Source organism: Branchiostoma floridae, chromosome 16 (genome assembly GCF_000003815.2).
Source record: "Branchiostoma floridae strain S238N-H82 chromosome 16, Bfl_VNyyK, whole genome shotgun sequence".
Classification (NCBI taxonomy): Eukaryota; Metazoa; Chordata; class Leptocardii; order Amphioxiformes; family Branchiostomatidae; genus Branchiostoma; species Branchiostoma floridae.
The window spans coordinates 8,454,440-8,477,381 of record NC_049994.1 but is presented as its reverse complement, the minus strand read 5'-3'; the positions used below and the strand labels follow the sequence as shown (position 1 = coordinate 8,477,381).

The window sequence follows — 22,942 nt, the reverse complement described above, 5'->3', positions numbered from 1 at the left end:
ACCTGCGTTCAGCTACCTGACACAATTCGATCTAGAATAGGAAACTAAGGAGCTAATATACATAAATAATGAGAAAAGTTCATAATTTCGATGCATTCCATGAAAGAACAAGTGACTTATGTAGCTGAGAAAGAGAGGAACATTGATAGATGTCATTTACATCAAGACAAAAATATCATTTTGTAATACCATATCGGTAAATGATTGCAACTTCATACTTATGGCATTTAGAAGTCAAGTTACGCTGAATGTCAACAAAGATAAATAATGAATCAGGGTCTACCTGCATAATTGATGGCATTATGCTTATTAAGTCATATGTTTACTTCATGAATTTTGTCCGAAATTTGAGTTTTATCCTTCATTATTGGTGAGGCAAAGAACTTTTTCGTAGAGCAATACTTTCCATAGTTAACGATCTACCCCCGACACGTGTCTTCACATGCTTTTACTTGAAAACTACAAAATTAAGTGTCAATCAATTTGTTTTGAAAGAAACACCTTTGTGGTGAATACTTCTAAATATATCTCTTAGGTAAAAGGTTATGGTTCTGTTGAACTACGTATGTTGACGGACATAGTGAGATCGATAATGAAGGGAAAAACATCTGACAACACCTAGAGTCCAATGTGCACTGAGAAAAAGGTCGCTGGCCTATGCAGAACAAATAACGTTATAGCTAGTAGTATATTGCCTTGAAGCTGCATTTATGTAACAAATTATGTAACAGTTAGTAGGTGACGAAAACACCATTTAACAATTTAGCTTTCTATCTAATTTATGACCAAGCTATTATGGAATCTGTATATGACTAGTCACATCTGATGAGTTTTTTGAAGGTATATTTAACGTATATGTAGCTGAAAATATTATGCTATATCATAATAACAATATTTAATATTGTGGTTTTCTTTTACGTAAACAGTAATGTCTCTAACCTACAGAAAATTACGTCGGTGTCATTTTCAAAGCAAAACAAGTTTTTCAGACATGTTACTATATTACGAGTATGTGACTTGTTGGCGCACTTTGCGCATGAATTTGACATTTAGCCCTACTAGAAATAAACTTGAGATAGGCGACCTTTGACCTGTTGCCATGCATACGGGGTCAATAACCACGTTTGAGTGGCAGGTTTTGAAACCTGTTGTTTTCTAGTTTTGCAGAGCCACTATGCAAAGTAAGCATAATCTGAAAGACTGTCGGGCTTGTATGCATGGGTACCGGGCCACCGTTTCGGTATGCTTTGTTAGGCCACAGCAAGTAAATGTTATGGATGACATCAGCGCGCTCATTAATTTTCGCCTGATTTCAGAAAAAAAAACACGATTTCTTTCCTCTTCGGGGTGGTCATAGAGACCAAAATAGGTGTTGTGTTGTAGCCTAATAATCATAATTGTAGTAGTGACACTAAGGGGGTAGCCATGACTATAGTTGCAGAAGTGAAACTTGTTGGATAGTTGTAAAAGTGCCATCAATATGGAAGAAATGAATGTAGTTGCCAGTTTGGTAAGTGATACCAATCTACCACACTAGTATCACTTTTACTAAACTAGTGCACTTCTTTAATACAGGAATGAATGCCTTGTTAGTTGTGATGCCACGTTTTGTCACTTCATGATCAAATCTTGTTACGTCATTTAGGGTGTCTATTTTGAAAATTTACCCATCTGTTTTTTTTAAACCATTTTTTCCCCACGATATCTCATTATTCATGCATTGGATGTCATTAATAAAATGTACTTGCTGTGGCCTTAGACAAACTAACAACGTGAAGTTTTAAAACTATTTTGATAAGCATGCGCACTTCACGGATCCTATTGCATGATGGGAGACGTGAGAATTATGGGTAATGCAAGGCGCCAACAACGTCATATATCATATAACACATATGCTGTATATGCGTACTGTGTCCGATAACCATTTTGCCGTCATGTCTAAGGGTTGAAAGTTATCAATAGAGTCAGTACGCCTCCTGGCGAAGCATATGTGAAGAACAATTAAAACAAATTGGGGATATTCTATGGTACGTTGTATGCGTCACATGTATTACTACAACAATGAAAAAGGATTTAGTCATATTCAGTGGAAGAAGGTCTAGCTTTATGCTCTAGAAATAGTTTGGAGGCTTCGTTTATAATTTTGCTTTTATATCGTTCTATCATTCAAACGAAGCTACGCGCACGCGTGACACGAAGGTAGGTGGAAACAGGTGTGCCCTTTCCCAGCAACACGACGATGACGTCATCATCGCAAACAGAACACCGCTACAAAACCAGATGGACACGTGGACGTGGTACAAACAGTTTTTCACTCTGTTCAGGAGTTGTAACGCAAAACTCGTCTTATGCTGTCCACTTTTGCCCTCGTTCAGCTATACGCGCTGTAGAATTAGTCAATTGTGTTTGCAATATGGGATCTCTGCCGAAATGGGAAATAGGAGCTTATTTTGTCATCTGGATTGGCGTTTCTATTTACGGCATACTTCGAGTCCTGATAACATCTTTGAGTGAGCATTACGTTTGTTTTGTTATTGTTATATTGTTTATTATTGTTAGAATATATTAAATTGTTATAGCTAGTTGTAGTGAGTGAGTGAGTATGCTAGTTATAGAATTTTAGAAATTGCATTGTACTAGTATATTTGAATCAGCAGTGTAATTCAGATTGTACATTGAATATATGATTACAAGAAATAACTTATTAAAAGGCTGCATATTACATTAGCTATTACTAGCGGTTGGAGAGTAGATATTTTCTTTTTGGTTGAGTTTCTAATAGCTCTCGCAAGGATTGTTGAATGATACTCTGGTTTATGTTTTGCTTCCCATATAATATTTTTTTCAGTACATTCAAACATATGTCTGTATGTATGTATGTATGTATGTAATATTATTCTCCAAGCAGAAGTTGGGTCGCGGGAATAAGTAGTAGCCGGGATTTTACCAGCTCGCTCCCCTCACCTCGCCTCTAAACGCACCAAGGTGGGCTATCCTTTTAAAGTAATATGCGAAGCATAAAAAATGCTGCTGTGGAAAAGAGTTTACTGTGGAAGGGAGTTTCGCCCCGTCTCCTTCCACGGCAAACTCCCTTCCCCAACACAAGAGAACCTAGCCAGCGTTGGAAATCACGAACCAACGCCCCCCCCCAAAAAAACAGTCCCGTTCGAAGACTTCAACGGAGGCTAAAGAATATGTATATAACAATAAGTAATATAAAACGTTAATTTTGTCCATAGATGTTACTCAAAGGGTGATGGACGGACTGGACCTGGGCACGTGGCCACTGGGTAAATACAAGGTAAGTGGGCAGGAAAAATTCATTAAGATTCGGTTACATTTTAACCTATATAGAACGTTTATTGAAGAATAGCGCCATAAAACGCACAATTGCTCCCATAGTCATGTATATGCCTTACTGGATCTATAAATAATCATCAAATGTCAATATTAGGAATGATGACCCCAAAATAGCGACTAAATCGATACAATAACATGTATTTTTTTCAAATTCATACCACAAATTAAATAAGAAACCTATACACGTAATACTGTAAATCCAGTTAAGTTCGCGGGGATTTACTTTCGCAATAGCGGGAAATTCGAAAATGGATTATTCGCGGTAGTTTTAAGTTCTCGGTAGCGCCATAGACTCCAGTCTGATATTGTAATGGATAAATGTTCGCGGCGGTTTTAAGTTCGCGTTGAAGTGACCACCACGAAAACCGCGAACATAAAACCACCGCGAACGTTTCTGCATGTACAGTAATATTTATTTACGCCTTAACACTAGATCCAGAGACATTATTCTAAAACATGATACAGATATCTTTAATTTTTTTTCCTAATTCAGGACAATGGTGATACAGAGTGGACCCTATGGATCCACATATTCGGACCACAAGTGCTAATAGGTCTGATTGGACACTTCGTTGTTACACGGATATGTGAGCTGCCTTTCCTTGGGGTAAGCTTCATACTTTCTTCCAATCAGTTCTATCATGAATCGCTAGAGGACGCTATATCTAGAATTCTCGCATGACATTGTGGGACATCTGCAGGGCATTGTTCAAAAGTTTCAACATGATAGCTAATATCGCTCTTAATTTCTAATATGAAAACAAACAGAGTGCAGCATATCAATTGATAGACACACTTTTTATACCACAGCTTATCCAACATCGGTTCTACGCATGCGCCGTGTATACGGCAGCGTTCTTGTACTACGTCATCGGGCTACAGTTCGTCGCCGTGCTCCTGTTTCACACCGTCATCATGTACGTCATCGCCAGGTCAAGGGTCACTTGGTTCTGTTGGCTGTACGGTTTGATGGTGTTCGAGGGTTTGACCTTTGAACCATTCAGAACTTTGCAGGTAAACAACAACAAAATAGAGAAATAGATGAATAAAACTTTCAGTATGGCGGCCTTGAAAAGGTGTCTTCTAACAAGAAACACCTGTTCCACCATACTTTACACTGTATTGGAGAACCTCAATAGATTAATAAATAAATAAAAATGTAATATTTCAAATCAATTTTTACATAACCTACCATATCATATATCTTGTGCACTCTGAATTCACGGGAGAAAAAATGCTTCAGGCAACGACAAATGATGTCTTAGGCTCAATCGGTATACATGATACATTGTGTAAATGAAATATCAAAATAATACCTCTACTAATATGCTATCATCGGAACCTTATCATTGTAATATCATACGTTAGTTTTCTAATGAATGATGCAGCCAGATAATCCTTATGTATGTGAAAGATCGGACGAACTGATCTAACATTCGAGTATCTTCATCTTAAGCTCGGTGATCATCGGAACCAACCCTACTACATGCCTCACGTAACCTCCGTTACCATGGTAACAACCATCATGCGCCTCATCAGTCTCGGACTGGACCTCTGTGACAAGGAGGTGGATAAACAGAATGAGGGAGAGAGGAAGAAGAGAGAGAAAGATGGCCAGAGGGAGGAGTCCTCTATCTTTGAGTCTCTAACTTACATTTTCTACCTGCCAACCTTCTTCTTAGGCCCGCTGATGACATCTGAAGACTTTAAACAACAAGTAGGTTTGATATTTGTTTTCTTGTTTTACAGTGGACAAAATGATTATACTCTTGTTTAAAGCTGAGATGTATTGCCTAAGTGTGACTTATGCTAGTTCATTTTTATACGTGGTGTAACCTATATTCGTTGTTTAAAGACAGGGTTTTTAGTGATGGCAAGTCAATGAAAGGTCTGTCTACTGCTCCTTTTTAAAACAACGGATATAAGTTACACTGTGGATACAAGGTGAACAATCGCCAACAGTATTGCTCAAAAATATGTATTGGTTTGCCATTTCTTTCCTTTCAAAACATTTAAATATGCATGTTATCTTGCATTGTGAAGATGATGTTATGTTGCATTGAATTATGTGTGTTTGTCCGCAAAAAAAATCTTAGACATGATTTTTCTTTTACCATTACCGTTGCAGACACGTCAGAATCCACGGGCATGCGGGGTAGCGGACTTGTGGGGCTTCCTGGTTTCCTGTGCGCGCTATGCATGCTGGGGACTTCTCCTGGAGTTCATTTACCATCACTTCTTTATCCACATGCTCCAGAGAACTTTCTTCCTCTTCCAGTCACTGGACATGTGGACACTGGGTAAGTACTAACATCATCACTTTAAGCATATGTAGAGTTGTTCATGTTACCAGAGGCAGGTAGATTCGGAAATGGAGCAGTGATATTTTGGCGACGCCTCAGGGACGAATGCCTTCTTCGCAAAGCCCCATGGATTACCAAAAAGCTTACAAAATGACAACTTAAAGAAGCATTCAGATACACATTTTAGGTACTGCCATTGCTGATGTTAATTACACATTTTATACCATACATCGTATAAAATTATTAGTACTTATCTCAACCTTAAGCTTTCAATTTCATCTGTGTTGGTGGAACAAAAAAGGTTCATTTAAAAGAACATTTTCAATGAAAAGAACTGTCAAGAATGAATCCACTGATTCTTTGGCGTCAGTCTTTTCAGATTGAAAACACGTGACTTAGCGATGAGTCTAGATATATGCAATGTAGCAAATAGTGAGTATCATTTTCTTTATCAATGTACTATGGTCCTGATTTCAATTTTTCCTCAATTTTCTTACGTGACATTTAATTATCACAGGAGCTATAGGATTCCTGCAATGCCAGTGTTTCCAGCTGAAGTACACGGTTCTGTACGGGGTGGCCGGCACGTTCGCCCGAGCAGACGGCATCGTCACCCCGGCGACCCCTAAAGTCATCGCCGTGATCTACGCGTTTGGTGACATGTGGAAGTAAGTAAAATCTTTATATATTACATCTAACTGCGTTAGGAAATAATTGGCTATCTGTTCGTTAACTATGTCAGTGTCAGCTAATGCTATAATTGTTTTTATGTCATACTTGTGACGCGAAAACGTTCGATACGGGTGTTCCGGACCGGGCCGTAACTTCCGTATCGACATAAATAAAATACAACACGGTGTATTCCGCATCACCCTCGGTCCCAGCCCTCCCGCGGGTCGGATCACCCTCCGGCCTTCGGGCGATCCGACCCGCGGTCGGGCTGGGACCTTGGGCGATACGGAATACACCGTGTTGTATTCTATATGGCTCTTATGCAAGGAATTAGTTTGTTTCATTCCTGACGTTATACTGATGATGTTTTTTCTTTACAGGAATTTTGACAAAGGCCTCCACAAATGGATGTTGAGGTATGCTAGTGTATTTTGTAAAAGCTTAACTCTAAGTTGATGTGTGTAAGATTATAAGGATCCGGATCTTGGATAGTTTCGTGAAAAAGCACCGTAACATAATAATTTGTAATATATTCCATACAGTATCTTATTACCTGCGCTACTTTCAGCCGTATACGCACAATAAAGGTCCTTTCTTGCGCTTATTGATTCTCACCTCCCCAGGCATGTCTACATTCCCCTCGGCGGGTCCCAACGCGGCCTGCCCCGCCAGGTTCTCAGCTCCTTTGCGCCCTTCCTGGTCCTCACCGTCCGCGGTGGAGGGGACCTCTCCATCATCGTGTGGGCCGGCGCCAACTGGATCGGTGTCGTTCTCGAAACTCTCGCGAGAACAGCAGCGAGAACTCCATACCTACAGAGGCTGAAGGTATGTTGTGAGGTGTTTTTTGCACGATGTGAGGGGGTCTTTCTAAAACTTAAATAAGATATAACTTTACCCTGAGGGCATAAATGAGGATTTGGTGGGATCAATCATAGGGGTTTTGAAATATTTCATTCATTCCTGGAGTCCTATCACTCCATGGATCCAAAGAACACATGATTGACAACGACTCACAACCAGTCCGAACCTATTGCTTGGCCTTACTTCATGATAGAAAACACGACGATCCATCAACCCTTTCTTGGATTATTTTCGTCAACAAAATCGCCCCTGCAGTTCCCGAAAAGCTGCTAAGAGACCCAAACCTGTACCACGTTTTCTAATACACATATCAAAGGCTATTTGGCACCAAAAATACAAACCACAAGTTGATGGAAACACCGGACGTCCTGCTGTAGCACAATATCGAAAGCCGCTAGGAGGCTTCTGATATCATTTCTTCCTTTCAACAAAACCTACCAACAATCAAATATAATAAAGATCCATCTGCTTCTTAGGTTATGATACCTGTCACAAACAGATAAACAGACAGACAGACACACAGTCCCAAAACATAGACATCTTGGCGAATCTTGCAAACATGTAATTTGTACCTCACATAGACAAAGTATGCGCCATCAGATGCATCAGAACGTCGCCTGGTGGCGCTCTTCCACGGCTGTCTGCTGGCCCCAGCATTTATCAGCATGCTCGTCTTCCTTGGAGGCATCAACGTGGGAAGGATCTACGCCTTAAAGACATATGTCATCGGTGAGAAGAAATGCTTTCTTAACCCTTAAACGGCCAGAGTTTCAGCCCTACAAAATGCTATAAGTGCCAGGGTTGGCCGCTGACTTCCAAAATCAAACCCCCGAACAAGGCCGAAGTCCCTAACTTCTGGGGTTCGTGCGCTACGCGCGCGCGCGCAAAGCTGCTACTTTAGGGGAATACGCTATCCCGGTGCGGCACACAGGACATGTATATGTGTTCCGGATATATCCGGGTTTGGCAGTTTTATGCTATGTTACTTATGTTGATATTTTATTCATTGATCAATGTAGTCATTGACTGTTCGTTTTTTGCGAAGCCTCGGGGGCTGAGCATTCTGTGTAGTACCTGCAATCGAATTGGAAATATTTCTACATCTTGTATGAATACATTCTGTAGGGAATTTGTTTCAGATGGCCATGGTTGTTCTCCTTGTGCGAGGCTGAGAAGAGTCTACTTGTATTATATATGTCCATACCAAATATTTATATTTTCTTTTTTTTTCAATCTCCAGGCTTTCCATTGGCTACACTGGTCACCACCTTCTTCATGTACTGTCGAGTCCAAGGCATCATGGAACTGGAGGGCTGGGAAAAAGTCGATTCTGAAAAGAATGTCGAGCCAAAAACACGCAAAAAGGAATAGAATATCTTATGAAAGTAGGTCCAGAACTAACATCATGTCTTTGGAATAAATATGTTTATTTTGAAACTACTGTTGTGGTCATGTCGTGTTGTTCATTATTAGGAAAATAAATAAATAATAGAAATAAAGACGACATGTTCGTATACTACAATTTTGAGTTTGAGTGGTTCTTTCTCTTTCTATATACAGTAAAGGGCAACAGAATATGAGATTGGCAACTCGCCATGGATCCAACATAGACTGAGAAGATCCTGTAGTTTAAGGCTATTTATCGTAAATATCAAGGCGTATTCAAATTTTAGTATCGAAATTTTCAGAACATGTGTCAATCTATCGATATATTTAGCTGTATGAATTTTAAACATGAAATACCCAACTGAAAATGGAATCTATATTGGTCCGTTGCAAAGAGGATTTTAAACTGCCACTTCGAGACCGAGTTTTGCTGTCAAAAAGATTTAATTTGTCATGTGAAAGGTAAATAAAAGGTTTGCAGAAACCATGACCCTTTTTGTGTAGTGTACATAAAGAGGGCTGTGCCTGTTGAACTAAAATACGTTTACACCCTGTTGTATAACAATCTTACATGCATATTGAAGTGTTCTGTACATATGATTATAACGGATACTTTGCAATTGTTATATTGGATTACAGAATCTTTAAAGGTTGCAGACAACAGACTGCAAATATAGATATGCACATGCCATTGAAGTACTTTATTTAGAAGAAATAGTTTCCTCATGCCAAGGTTGATAGACACAGTTTTCATTGCCAGTAAATAGTCTGCTCAATCATCACGTGTCGGTGTATATTGCAAATAACCAGCTTTAAAGATGTGTGAATGCTCCAGTGTTGCAAAATCTTGTCGAAAATTGTCATACATTGGGCACCAACGTTGGTATCCGAATAAAATTCGTCAAGCGATCTGTCAAATGTTAGGTAGCAGTGAGAGCGCCGTCCTAGCTGAAAGGGGGTATTAGAAATTAACAATCAGTGTAAAGGTCAGTAGATACATTTAAAAAACTATTATCTATACAATTGGAAGCTCTTGTAGTGAGCCCAGGTGCAGTTCTCTTTTTACAGTTCGCCAGATAGCACGGTGATGGCTCCTAGCCCCCCCCCCCCCAGGACGTCCCCCCTGGGAATTGACGGGGGGGGAGGGTCGACCGGTGGGGGGGGGGGTTAAGACCTGGGGGGTGTCCTGATGAAATGACCTGATACGGTGACGGCGGGCTAGAGTAGTTGAATGAAGGTTCACCATATATATGCAGTTACCGTGTTGATCTTACACGGGTTTTTAGCTTAGAAAATAACTGTGACTGATGTGGAAATACCGGTTGTGAGTTGTGTGGAATCACATGCTGTGGGTGTGTCATTCATTACACAACATACATGGTGTGGAAATGCTTAATACATGTAATTATCAGATACGGTTAGAAAGAAAAGAACCCCCCTGGATATAAATCGGTGATCAGTGTTACTCTAGATCTGAAACGAAGCCACCAGCAAATGAAGTTAGATGTTAAAAAAATGATTCATGTATCTTGTTGGGTGAATGATCTATCGTCTTATTTTTTCCACCTGTCTTTTCTTTTGTCGGTGTAGAGTCACCGGACGGAAGTGAAAGCTCTTTAACTTCCTTGTGCACTGCCTTTTCTTACTATCGTCTATTGTCCTCACGTCTTTCTGAGTGTGTTTTCAACTCATTCAAACAGATTATCCTGGTTTGTCTGCTATGAGAAATTAACAATAACTTTTGAATTAAAAAAGTTTGTCAATCAAAGACTACTAAAGCCGTTCCCATTGGACCTATCACGGCGCCTCACAAATCAAATGCAAATCAGATACTGATGATAGGACTGATACCGAATACCTTCCATTCAATCAAAACAGTCATTGGTGGAAAACGGTTCTCCTGGTAAATAAGTTACATAACGTTACATACATTACATACAAATTACGAAGTGGCTTCTTTAATAGTATTCATCACTTGGATCAAGGAGTTGATGATAGCTCCTTGCTTTGATCGAACGCTTTGGAAACACGGTAGACAACGTCAACGCATACAAGTATTCCCTGGGGCACTGGTAATAGGAGTGACACAAAATTCTTTTGTGGTACGAAACCGGTTTTTCTGACTGCATTTTCAAAGATTTGATCTCTACACTGCGTTTTGACAACATGGCGGCGAATGGTGGTATAACAGAGCAGATGGTGAGAGACATCATTAGACAAGAACAGCTGAGTCTAAAAGAGAAACAAGATGACATGGAGGATCGCGTGGAAATCTTGACACAACAGCAGGAGACTCTGAAGAATGAGAACAGCTCCTTGAGAGGAGAAGTAGACCAGTTAATGCTTGCCCTACATGCGGAAGCCAGGCGGTTGGAGACGTTGATCTTTGTAGGCCAAAGGAATGGATCAACGAATGGTCCGCGTTTGAGAAAAACAGAATTTGGTTCTCCAAACGGGCAGAGTCAAAGATGCAACCCTTTCAATGATTCCCGGACGTCAATGCTGTACCCAGACCTTCCACAAGAAACTGGTATAAATCTTAGCTTGCTGAATGTAGTTCGGGAGAGATTCGTAAACGGTTGTGAAATGGGACATATGATATTTATATGCCAAAGGGCATTATACAGTGTCCTAGTTTGATGTAAGAGTTTGACATTCCGTACGAATTTGTGTCTTGTTAAATTTCAAATTAGTTGTTGCTGTAGCTACATTTTGGTGCCAAGTACTTTAATTGAATACTAGTAATAGTATACACGTATAAAGATAAGTAAGAAGACTAAATAGTCTATATTTTAACCGGTTAACCTATATCAGACGGAGAACCGCAGAGTACCGGGACTTCGACCGTCTCCACGACTAAAAATAAAAGCAGTCTGCGCTCATGGTGGAGGAGAAACGTCTGTGGGCCTATAAGGAAGAGGCTGGGAAACGCAGTAGACTCCTTCTTGGAACATTTCAACAAACGGTAAGCAAAATACAAGTCTTATACTAGCAGCTTTATCTTAGTCATGGAGGTGGATTTTGGTAATTGTTTTTGCAAAACGTATCCCCTAATGTAGTAATACATATAAAACATACAAAGTACTTATTAAAAGTTATATATACATTAGGACATGTGACAACCCCGTATGGTATACATAGGAAAATATATTTAAGAATGTCCAGACGCTAGAAATCCCCTCTAATGATTGTAAAAGACCATTAAGTGTGCTAGACAAGCAGCTAGAAACATTTGTCCCCTTATTCTTGGTAAACTGACTTTGTACTTTTGTTCCTTTTTAGGAGTGAACTGCGCCATAAAAATCGCAGGCGACGGAGACAGATGGAGAAGGTTTTGCAGGCATCAGTTAAAATGAATTCCAAACGTTAGTAGAATTAGTTTATGTTATGAAGTTAGAAGCATAATGTCATACAATCATACTTATGTCGTGTTTTCACCGTGATACATGTGCACGACAATTGAAATAACGGCTGAAGACAATCTCAAGCATTTATGATATTGCGGAGACGTTGAGTACAAAATGGATAAAGTTTTGACGTTCAATGTTTTTGTATTAGAACTTAAAATCTAATATGTACTTGTGCAAGAGGGTAGAATAACACGTGTATATCAAATGACGCCCCCACTATGGTACGACTACAGTAGAGTGTGTTATCGAGCAGATACTATGTTTATTTGCTTGTCTTTACTGCATAATTACCATTATTACTGTAGAATTACGTCACTGTTTAATTATATATTGATGACAGTATATTATCAAGGCATGTGCCCCATATGGAGAAAAAAATAAACATCGGAAATTGCAGGAAGGGAATTTGTAAAAGTATTGTCCATGTTTTTTTAACCGACGAAACAGTAATTTTCATAGAAACCATTGTGTGCATGCACGCAGTTAACCCTGGAAAATACGTGTGTTGTTGTATACTGTAAATAGGTAATGGCTAAATCTGTGGTTCACATTTGAATGATGCATAGTAAAACAGTGTTATACATTCTAAAGACGGGTACAATATGAATGAATAAAATATAGAAATTTATACAGAGTATTCTGTAAAAAAAAGGAATGAGTAGTTCCCCTCTTGAATTTCGTGTTGTAGATTATCTCTAAAGCTGTTGTAACATGTAGTATTAGACCTCATGTGGACCATTAAAATGCCCCGCTGGCTACAAGACGTCATCCACAGTGTATTACAACTCACACAAGAAATCACAAGTAGAAGGACTGGAATTTTCATTGTTGTACACAAAAAAGAATCCCAGATAGTCTATCAAAACACAATGACTGGGACAGATTTGGGAACCTTTACAAAAGACGATACACGGCTAGAGCTCACCATTCATTCTAAGCAAAATTAGCTTTTGAGTTTTGAACTGTTTGTGATCGAAAAGTAGCAAGGTGTTAGGGTGCACGGACTGACCGAACCGTAGCTTTGTTCGGGATATATCCTTGCCTTTTTCCTTTTTCTTACAGACATTCTTGACTTATCGTATTCACAGACACACAAATGCATACACAAGAACGCTGACGTAAACATAACCTTCCTAGCGAGACCAGAAGGTCACTCAAGGTGTGACCCGAAGGACGCTCCAAGGTTACGGGTTACATTGCAACTATACTACAGCAGTATCTCTTCTCACGAAACATCATGATTGCGATCTGCATAATTGCTCACTAAAAATGAGGACAAACTGACCCAATAGGTGTCATTGTGAAGCGGGGGTTACGAAGGCTGCTCGGAATTTTTTTTACCATATTCTGTAACCTTCTACAGGTGTATTACGTGTCGTGTATCTGATTCGGTCTCGGTTTTTCACCTGTGTTTACTAGACATTTAGTACGCATTTATATGTGTCAGCTTTTCTAATTATCAATTCGAGCCTTTGGTTTTAATATTTGCTTTTTTCATAGAGGTGTGCTATAAAGATGCATATAATTGCCAGAAAACACGGTCCGTCTTATATATCTACACCTGCTTAAAGCAGATGCTTGTTCTAATTCTAGGGACTGTTTGTCTTTTTTAGACAGCAGAACGCCCTGAGGGCAACAAGATTCCAAACAATGTCCTGTCACTTCAGGGGTCGATGAACTGGTATTTTCGTTGTACTTAATAGTCCCAAGGATTACCCTAGATTGTGAGAAAGTCTCACGAAGCCATGAGCAAGTTACTGGGATCTCTTAACGAAAGAAGACGGCTGAAATATGCCATTAACTTCGAGCAACAGAAGGGTGATTCTTTCTGGGACCTTGCGGATACTCTGACTCGAGAGCAGGAACTAAAACAGGAGGTTTTGAACAGCAAACTGAGAAGACAGACCTTCGCGCTGAAAGCAGAGTCGAGACGATTAGACAACTTGATGATTGTGGGGCACAGACTAGAACAAGAGGAAGACACCATTGTGGCCACAGATGCGACCGAGAACATCTCAACCATTGTTCAGAACGAAAGTCGCGGCGATCTTGCAAAATCAAACATAACAGGTGATAATTGCTATTGGTATGGTTAGGTTTAATAGCAATGTGTACTGAAAACAGACAACAAAAAACGTTAACGCACTGTTCATGTTGTACTGTGTATTTTAATCAGTTTTTCTGTCCTTTCAGTGAAATTCATATATGGGTGGATACAAAAATCAGCACCTATATATGGCTATACAGTTCAAGAATTGAGACATAGGCCTGTTTGTTTCTAAATGTCGGAAAACTGGCCACAAAATTACACGAAGATATTAGCATTTCCCCTCCAAGAAATAAGAATCGTTTAAATGTATCATACTGTAGAGAATTATAGATATGTTTTCCCATTCTTTGTAATAGTTATAATTAATCACGCATATAGCCTTGTGTACAATTCGCTCAAAACGGAACTGTGTCGTTGATAAAGTAACGGTTATGCATAGTTTTAAACCGTTTTCCTTTTTCGTAAGTGCAGGGTTATATCAAGAACGTGTACTAGTACTGTTCTTCTGACGAATTTTGAATGACATCTTCAATTCTGTCTTCTATCAACTAGTTTATAGTCAGGACCCTCTCCAGGAATTTGAAGGAGTGTCCCCCAGTCCAGTCGAAAGGTTTTATTATTGGATCCAGCGGTTTGTGAGTGTCCCAGTCAGAGAAAAACTTGCCCGGCTGAAGACTTCGTTTCTGGAGATCATAAATGATAGGTAAGACACAGTTCACCTTGAGGAAATGAAAATAAGTCTTCTACCGTGGTGATATTAATCTAAGTTGTATTTCCAGTTCTTTTTCTGAGATTTTGTTCGTGTTTACCCTGGTAATCTGTTACTAGTGTAATTGTTTCTTATCTGATAGAAAATACAATGAAGTCACGATTTGAAACGACAGAGGCGTGACATTTTGTTACGGTTGGCCTGTGATACTTCAGAAAAGGTCAAAGGTCGAATTGATCCAAAATGGCTGACAGACACGTACCAATTTCTTCTTGTTTTACAACTTCACAGGCAGTTTAAGGCCTGTGACACCTGTAGATTCTCAGTCGAGCAGTTATATGGCCATAACTTTTGATGTAACCATCTGTTTTCAACAATTTTTGGCCAGTTAACGTAATTCACCCATATTCAAAATATGATGACAAAAATATTGTGGATCCTCACTATTTTGGGTTTAAAAAAACATTTTTTGGTAAAAAATAGGGATGCTATTAAAATGGGTCTGTGCCCACTATGAAATGATTGTCTAACTGAGTCATATTTTCTGGAGTAATAGATTATATCTCTGTGATATCTAATATGCCTGGGGATCTTGCCGCTATACCTAGGTAAGACTTCATTTTGGGGCAAAAACAGAATTTTTTGACAATTTTTGGGTATTGTTCGTACAAATATCAATACAGCCACGGAAATAAAAGATATTGCAAGAAGACCCGCTTGATTTCCGAAGGTCTGAGGCTTAATGAACCAAAATCTGCACAAAACTCGTAATAAAACTGGTGCCCTGATGTGGGCAGGGGCCGACGAAACACTACTTACCCTACAAGAACTGCGTCCAAGTAAGACATGTTTGACTGTACGTAACATAAACCGATGGTAAAATATGAATGTTTTATGTCTGTATCTGTTAAATCGCTGTTGTATCAATGCGAAATTTCGCAAGCAGTTAGCCTTATAAGGCATCAGTCAACTGCCATACAATCATTTTGGGTTAGAAATATCGATTTATAGCATTATTTTGCTGTTTCCTTGAAGTATGAGCGCCTCGCTGTTTTCCTGCCACTCCACACCCCGGGAGGTCGGAACACATGTTCGGACTGTACCACTTGCAGCTCTCGCAGGGGTGCCCTTTTGTTAACCGCTTCTAGTTATGTGGATATTTGATAAATACTAGATCAATATCTTTAACACTCAACATTAATAAGCCTTAAAAAAGTAGTTAGTGTAACCCATACATCGTAAGTTCCTGTTTTCGCAATGTAACATTAGATACTGACATTGGACCGTTCTAAAAACGCTCCGGCCCGGCGGGGTTACCTAAGGTCACGCAGTGGTTCGAATTTCATGTTCGACCAAAATTGTCACAGGCCTTAAAGTGCCCGTGTTGTTGTTTTGTTTCCACAGGCACACTGTATAGCGGTCTCAAACAGTGGTAACCAGACATCTCAAGATGAGATAACCAAACTGAGAACTATCTAAAAAGAGAACATTATATCTTTTAGAGAACTTGAATGTCACAGATTACGTGACTGTACACCTGCAACAGATACAGTATTACATTTCTATACACTGTACAGCCTTATACAAAGTACTGAAAAGTGTATATATACACTTTTCTGTATACACTTTTCGATTGTGCGATTGTAACAGTTCGGACTTCCTTTCATACAATTTTCAATTCATTATTTTTAGATTATTTAAATCCGAGGCCTCTTTTAACTGCAATTTTTGATTAGTGAGAGACACGTGCATAATTCCTAATTTGAGGTGTGGTGTTACTGTTAGAATTTCTAGAAGTTTCCTCTTTGATTTGAGAAGATTTTTTTCTGCACGTTAGTTGATTTGAAGTTAATGTAGCACGTAAAAAGGATCTGAAGTAGTATGCTTTACTTGTGTTGATCGCATATCCGAATATCGGTTCAAATAATTGTAATACTGAGGCATGATTTCAGTTTCCCAAACTAAAACAAGAAAATTCATATAATACAAGATGACATAGTCATGTATACGCCCTCGTCATGATATAACCAATGAGGCTTTGGACAACATCCTTACAGTAGCCATAGGTCACTTGACACGTTAATTCATAGGCTTTGTCTAAGTCTACGTCTTCCCCTGTACCTACACATTGCGGGCAACTCTCAAATGTTAATGAAAGTGGAATGGTCTTAAGATTAAACCAGAATGCTGTCTTCGTCACAATATCTACATATGACATGAATAGAAATCAAATGGAAAAACATGAAATAAAATTTCAAAGAAAATCATTTTGTTCAGTGTGTTATTAACGGAATAGCATGCTTTAAATACATCTTATTACAGAAGTGTCAATGTCAAATAACTACCGGAACGTGGATTATCAGCATTTTGGGAACTTAAGAGGAAAACCTACAAACGAAATGAATTCATTATGATATGGAAAATGGAAAATGGAAATCGTCTTATGAATTTTTTATAAAAGATGATTTATTCTTTGATAAACGATTTGATGCTGAGATCATTATTCAGGGGCTAAAGTTATATTTTATTGCAGTAAAATGAGTTATATAGGGTTGGAATGTGTTATGACCTAAAAAAAAAACTCGTGTTGCTTTTGCTAATGACCTTAGTATTCTGTTTGGATGTGCCCCATTCACGTCTTTGCAAGTATGTGGCATGGCCAGTATGGGTGCCAAGGATAGCCACTTCTATTTACTTTCGAGCTCTCACAACACGCCATACCAGAAAGACGACTAGCGCCGCCTATCTATAAATATGAAAAGTGCAGCTTATCAGTGCATAACGCCATGGGGAAGTGTCTAGGTAAGCTGTTCGATGGTGGGGCGTCCGGTGAACCCAAGCCCCCGCCGCCTAAACAAAAACCCGCCGTTAAGGCTAGAACGATCCGGTTAACACGAGGGGCGTCTCGGAGTGAGGTGATCGTCGTGGGACAGTATCTTGCCGTGGATCTCAGCAAGTAAGTGACGAGAGTCAAGTTGAAAGTGGGCGGGGTAGGTCGCCATGTCTTCCGCCCTCTTCTGAGTGTGTTATCGGTATCGTTGCCGTCCGTTGCTACCTACGTTTATGTACAAAACAAACCAAAATATTCACAAGATCACAACATTCCCCAAGCTGTAATATGTTGTAGACGCAACTCCTCTAAACTACCATTTGCTTTGTGTTTTGGAAGCCTTGTTTGCTGCATGCATAACTGAACTGACCCTACACGGGTCTCAAGGATACGCTTGGCTACTCGTTGACGAAAGAGGATTAGAACTCACTGTCATAAGTAATAGGACACCTCATTTCAAATAGAGAGAAAGCAAGGCGTTTTGTGTACATAGGCAGAGTGACATACTTCATGCATAAATGTGCTCGTCGGATTCACCCAAGCGTTTGTTGTCTGTGTGAACAATAGACTCACCTTTATAATTATTCCCTGGACGCTACCTGAGCTAAAAACACCTGCGCTTCAGGTAACAATAGACAGGTTTAGGTCTACCTGTCCGGTTTATTCTGACTGTCTTTTCATGTTTGGCGCACATTTTAAGACATTTGCAAGTGTTCAGGTTGGAATGCTTGAGAACAACAGTGTGAAAAGCAGTCTTATAGGAAGGAATTACAAGTGTCGTTTCCTTCTTTCTTGGAAAGGACCTCCGATCCAAACCCACGCTAAATTACACGTAGCCGTCGTACAGGGTATGGTAATTAGGGAATACGATATACATGTATGTAGTCTGACCAAGTGATTTACAGGTGTTGTCAGGGTATATGGGCGGCCATATTGGTCGAAAAGAAATGTGAATTTCATTGCCCTAACATATACTGGAATATCTATACATTTTCTTGTATTCCCAGGTTCAAAAGACTGTTTTCAAATCACAAACATGCAGTAGTATAACCAACCGATCCTCCCCTTAGGGCTTGACTGGATCACCTAAGTTTCTCTAGTCAACTGTCACTTTTTATAGTCACCCCCTAAGGGTTGGAACCCACTGACACAAACAGCGTTACTCGGGTGTTTACAACTGTGTATACGTTACCACAAATACATACATTTGTATGCCATTACATAATCTCATTGCAACATATGCATCCAATGCATAGTCCGTCAATAATGCGTTCAAAGAATGAAGTTAGAAATATAGGCAAGCAGATACTGTAAACGCAGAAATTTTCGCGGTGGTTTTATGTTCGTGTTGGAAATTTACCGCGAACTTAAAATCACCGCGAACATTTTGTTTGGCAGTAAGAGACTACAGTGCATGGTGCTACCGCGAACTTAAAACCACCACGAACAGTCCTTTTTCCCGCTACCTTGAAATTGAATCCCCGCGAAGTTAAATGCGTTTGCAGTACTCAATACAAGAGCTACTCAAGCTAACTGGATATTAATAAAGTTTTACGGAACACAGTCCAAACATTTCCGTTTTACAGAATCAAATGTCTTTCTTCAGTGACTTAAGATAAAGGATGGTTACTGAACACGGAATCTGTAGCGTTCACATCCAATAACAGAATACAAATCTCTACTATTGACATATGAGTTAATCTGGTTGAGTGGTTCTTTTGTTCTCTAGCTATACAATATAGTTGTGTGGGCGGGAGAGGAAGCCCAAACCACAAGACTTCTATAGTGAAACGTGATTTGACTACCGCTATTCCGAATGGTTAGCATCTTCCAAAACGTTGATAATAGCATTTCGTCACATCGGTACAAAATCTTGGGTGCGGAAAAAAATTAGCGTTTGTCGCCACTCGAAAGCGACACCTACCGGAATGGTCATCCTCTGCAACCGACCATCTCGTCTATTTAGAACTATGCATATCATTAACGTTACGTTTTGATTTATCTTTTAAATCTCAGCATAGCAAGTGATGATGCGGTTTCGTACGAAATCACACCATACCCAAAAGACGATGTCATAGTCAGCATGAAGGATGAGCGCCCCCGTGCGACAGGCAACGTCGCTGCAGGCGGGATGGACAGCGCTCTTGCTAAGAAGATGGTTGTGTATGTGTATGCACGGAGCCACAGTGTCGAAAAGGACGACAAACTGGTGAGATACTTCTATCTACTAAATTTTGAATTCAGTCTGTTACATGCTATATAAGAAAACCGTTAGGTATTGTTTTTAGTCTACTATGTTTCAACATACTCTCCAAGTAGAGGTTAGGCTCCGGCTGTTTTTAGAAATAATTTAACTTAACATTGTTTTAGTCGTTTTCATCGGGCTTTCTATTTTGTATTGTCAATTGTATTTTGTATTGTAACTGCTTGACGGACTTCAAGAAACAATACAAAATTGAAAGCCATAAAAACTAAAAACGTGGGAACGTAACCTCTGCTTGGAGAATATGTTCAACAAGCCAAATCGCATTTTGTATATCTTGGTTGATTCTCAAAACTAATAAGAGATGGGAATAGTTACATTATATAAATATATGAAACATGGAAGCCCTTGTGATAGAAAACTAACATGTATGAGGCTACATGACTGTACATTGTTATTACTCCTCTAAATTGGCATCGCACCGGTGAATGGTATCACGTCGACGTTCCGATCCTCTCAGGTGACCTTTGAATTCAGCGACGCGAACGGCCGTCCAGCGGGGCAGGCAGAGCTGAGTCTGACGGCGTACTTCCTGTCTCTGGACGTGGACTGTGACAGAGACGGGGTGGTGGAGGTCAACAATCCCCACAAGGTATCATGTTGATTTATGCTACAAGCTACATTGGAGATTGTCCAACTGCAGCTTCATTTTGGTGCATGACCCTGGGAAATCCAATATGGCCTCCCTAACTGGAAAGAGGTCTTTAAGCATGTTTTAATTCCACGTCTTTTATTCACACCTAAAGGGTACGTGGGAGTGGGGTCCCAGAGGGCACGGGGCTGTGCTCCTGGTCAACAACGACAACGATGACTTCGAAGGGACCTTTGACCCGGATAATAAAAACAGCAGGATTGATGGACCACTAGGTACGTTAAACTTTCTAACTTTAACAATCATATTTACACTATGTTTATCGTTGACAATATAAGAAGTAAAATTGGTATTTATAGACTGTTGAAACAAGGATTACGTAATTTTATGTAACGTCTTGTAATGATTTTATTTTATTTCTAGCGCAGTAGTGCTGTACAGAAAGGCTGTAATTCAGCCTCTGGTTGCAAGTGTCTTGTTTTTATTATGAGTAAACCATTTTTTGATTGAATGATTGATTGACTGACTGACTGATCTATACACGGTTTGGTTATCTGATCTCGAAGATAGGGTGAAAAACCGTCGTGCATTGCTTCTATTGTGTACTTCATAATCAGTCCACGTGCATAAAATAAAGTATCAAATACTCAACATACATATGTCATCCTTTTCTTATTGTTGACGATTTTCAAAACGATTTTTACAAAGAAAATTACGACATGTAATACGTACAATTTTGATGCATGAATGTCGTTCTTTCAATTAGATATAAAAGACATGAGCCCGATGGTTGTGCGCATGCGTGGGCCACCAAAGCTGCCCGCGGAGTACTCTATAAGACTGAGCACACCGCCAGAGTGCGCCGAGAGAATGGGGGTCTTCTGTCTACAGCCTGACGGTGAGGATTTATTCAGATATTTTGGTCATGTCGGTTAAACGATTTGTTAAAAATCATCCCAGTTACGATTATACACGCACAGTACAGACGGACACGCAAGCACACACGCACACATATAGATACCATTCTCTTACGCAGAGACACCCAACGGCGGCAGCAAACCGTCGATTGATAGGCCTATTCTCTAATTGGCTGACAGCTGGTTTGCGGCGACGCCCACAGGAACTGGTGGTGACGGTTGAGATAGCAGAGTACAGACAAGAGGCGGTTTGCTGGCGCGGTTGCATGTCTCTGACACCAACAGACACACGCACACACGCAAACACAACCCATGCCACGTTCATGACATTTGGAAGTTATGACAAATACATGTACTAGTAACACGCCTTGATACAAAATTAAATTCTCGTTAATTATGCAAAGCATCCTCAAACGCAAGTATTCCTACCGCTTAACACAAGAAAAATTGATAATATAACTTGAGCGTATGATATTTGCTTACCACGACTCTATACGTTGCCCATATAACATACTTGCTAATGCATTTTGTACGGTAATTGAAAAATTGCATGTGAAATAACTGCTGTTTTAACATGCTATTCCATAGAATTTTTCAGGAATACTCTAAAGAAGAATTGCCTTGTAAACAAACAACTATTCATGTTTTCTTTAATGATTAGAATACTTAATCAGCTAACGTCGATGCTGTAATGTACTGTACTAACACCAAACCTCCCACCCTGAAGTAGCAAATAGCACTGCTCTCTAACATTACTCTTACGTTGGAACTTCTCATAGCACTATAGGTGTAGATTGACACCCATGCCCCATGCCCCCCTCCCACGACTGACCAGTCTCATCTTCTATGTAGTTTTATAGTTGGATTAAGAGCGTCCTTGGTTGGACAAAAGAGCTACTTCTTCTCTTATAATACACAATTCCTTTCTTGGAATCGCCTCGACTTTTTCTCTGAGACATCAACAAAAACCTCTCTTGTAAATCTTAGTTATTAAGAACGACAGAAGGTTGGAAGATCTTTCCAACATGCTGAACGAGTTCTTGACTAAGCCTACGGAAGAAGCTCCTGACATCGGTCTTAATCATGTGGAGATGCGAGACCTTATGGGGAACCTGATTGAAGAGAAAGAAAAAGACGAACAGCCGAAAGGAGAAGGTAAAATGATGCAGATGTCAACAACTTCTGACGGGACGTCATCGTTGTGTGTGTTTGGCGTGGGTTTCTCTGACTTCTTCTTCTTGTTGTCTTCTTCTTCTTGTCTTCTTGTTCAGTGCCCTCAATCTTTATTGTAGATTATTATAGCACTTTTGGACTTATCATGGTACATTTTGTATCTGTGTTTTCGGTGGTATGGTTGTTTTTATGTTTGTTTGTTTGTATTTTTCTTCACAGCTCGAAGAACAACACAATGTTTTTCATGTCTCTTGTTGTCTCATGTGTTCTTATTTTCTTGCTTTTCATTCATCTTATGTTGTTGGCGTCTTGAGACGTGTCTTGTTCTCTAATTACGGCCTAAGAGTTGTCATGTACAGTACTAATTCGCCTTGTCATTACGGTTTTACCACTTTGGAATGAATGTATGGATTGTA

The 22,942-nt window shown here is 39.7% G+C and overlaps 3 protein-coding genes and 1 long non-coding RNA gene across 5 annotated transcripts in view; all 4 read left to right on the top strand.

Annotated features, from left to right (window-relative positions):
• The first annotated feature begins 2,208 nt into the window (after window positions 1–2,208).
• On the top strand, window positions 2,209–8,567 carry LOC118403542 (protein-cysteine N-palmitoyltransferase HHAT-like). Its single transcript, XM_035802276.1, has 11 exons — window positions 2,209–2,510; window positions 3,240–3,301; window positions 3,854–3,967; window positions 4,171–4,374; window positions 4,817–5,077; window positions 5,489–5,660; window positions 6,181–6,331; window positions 6,716–6,751; window positions 6,959–7,160; window positions 7,778–7,925; window positions 8,437–8,567. Exons 1-11 carry the CDS (start codon window positions 2,240–2,242, stop codon window positions 8,565–8,567), a joined length of 1,752 nt encoding a protein of 583 aa, XP_035658169.1. The 5' UTR covers window positions 2,209–2,239.
• A 2,829-nt stretch (window positions 8,568–11,396) lies between these two features.
• LOC118403375 lies at window positions 11,397–12,642 on the top strand. The gene is made up of 2 exons (XR_004829645.1): window positions 11,397–11,547; window positions 11,865–12,642. It is a non-coding gene; the product is annotated as an uncharacterized LOC118403375 (long non-coding RNA).
• A 1,053-nt stretch (window positions 12,643–13,695) lies between these two features.
• On the top strand, window positions 13,696–16,993 carry LOC118403369. Its single transcript, XM_035802070.1, has 3 exons — window positions 13,696–14,062; window positions 14,595–14,745; window positions 16,156–16,993. The coding sequence occupies exons 1-3, from the start codon at window positions 13,738–13,740 to the stop codon at window positions 16,166–16,168; spliced, it is 489 nt and encodes a 162-aa protein (XP_035657963.1). The 5' UTR covers window positions 13,696–13,737; the 3' UTR covers window positions 16,169–16,993.
• A 519-nt stretch (window positions 16,994–17,512) lies between these two features.
• The window catches only part of LOC118403408 (protein-arginine deiminase type-2-like), a 15,245-nt gene continuing 9,815 nt past the window's right edge, over window positions 17,513–22,942 (top strand). For both annotated transcript variants that reach the window (XM_035802120.1, XM_035802119.1), the window contains exons 1-6: window positions 17,513–17,707; window positions 19,598–19,790; window positions 20,305–20,436; window positions 20,591–20,711; window positions 21,203–21,334; window positions 22,341–22,508. In XM_035802120.1, the coding sequence (XP_035658013.1) occupies window positions 17,538–17,707; window positions 19,598–19,790; window positions 20,305–20,436; window positions 20,591–20,711; window positions 21,203–21,334; window positions 22,341–22,508 (916 nt within the window). In that variant the 5' untranslated portion in view covers window positions 17,513–17,537. The remainder of the gene's footprint in view (window positions 17,708–19,597; window positions 19,791–20,304; window positions 20,437–20,590; window positions 20,712–21,202; window positions 21,335–22,340; window positions 22,509–22,942) is intronic.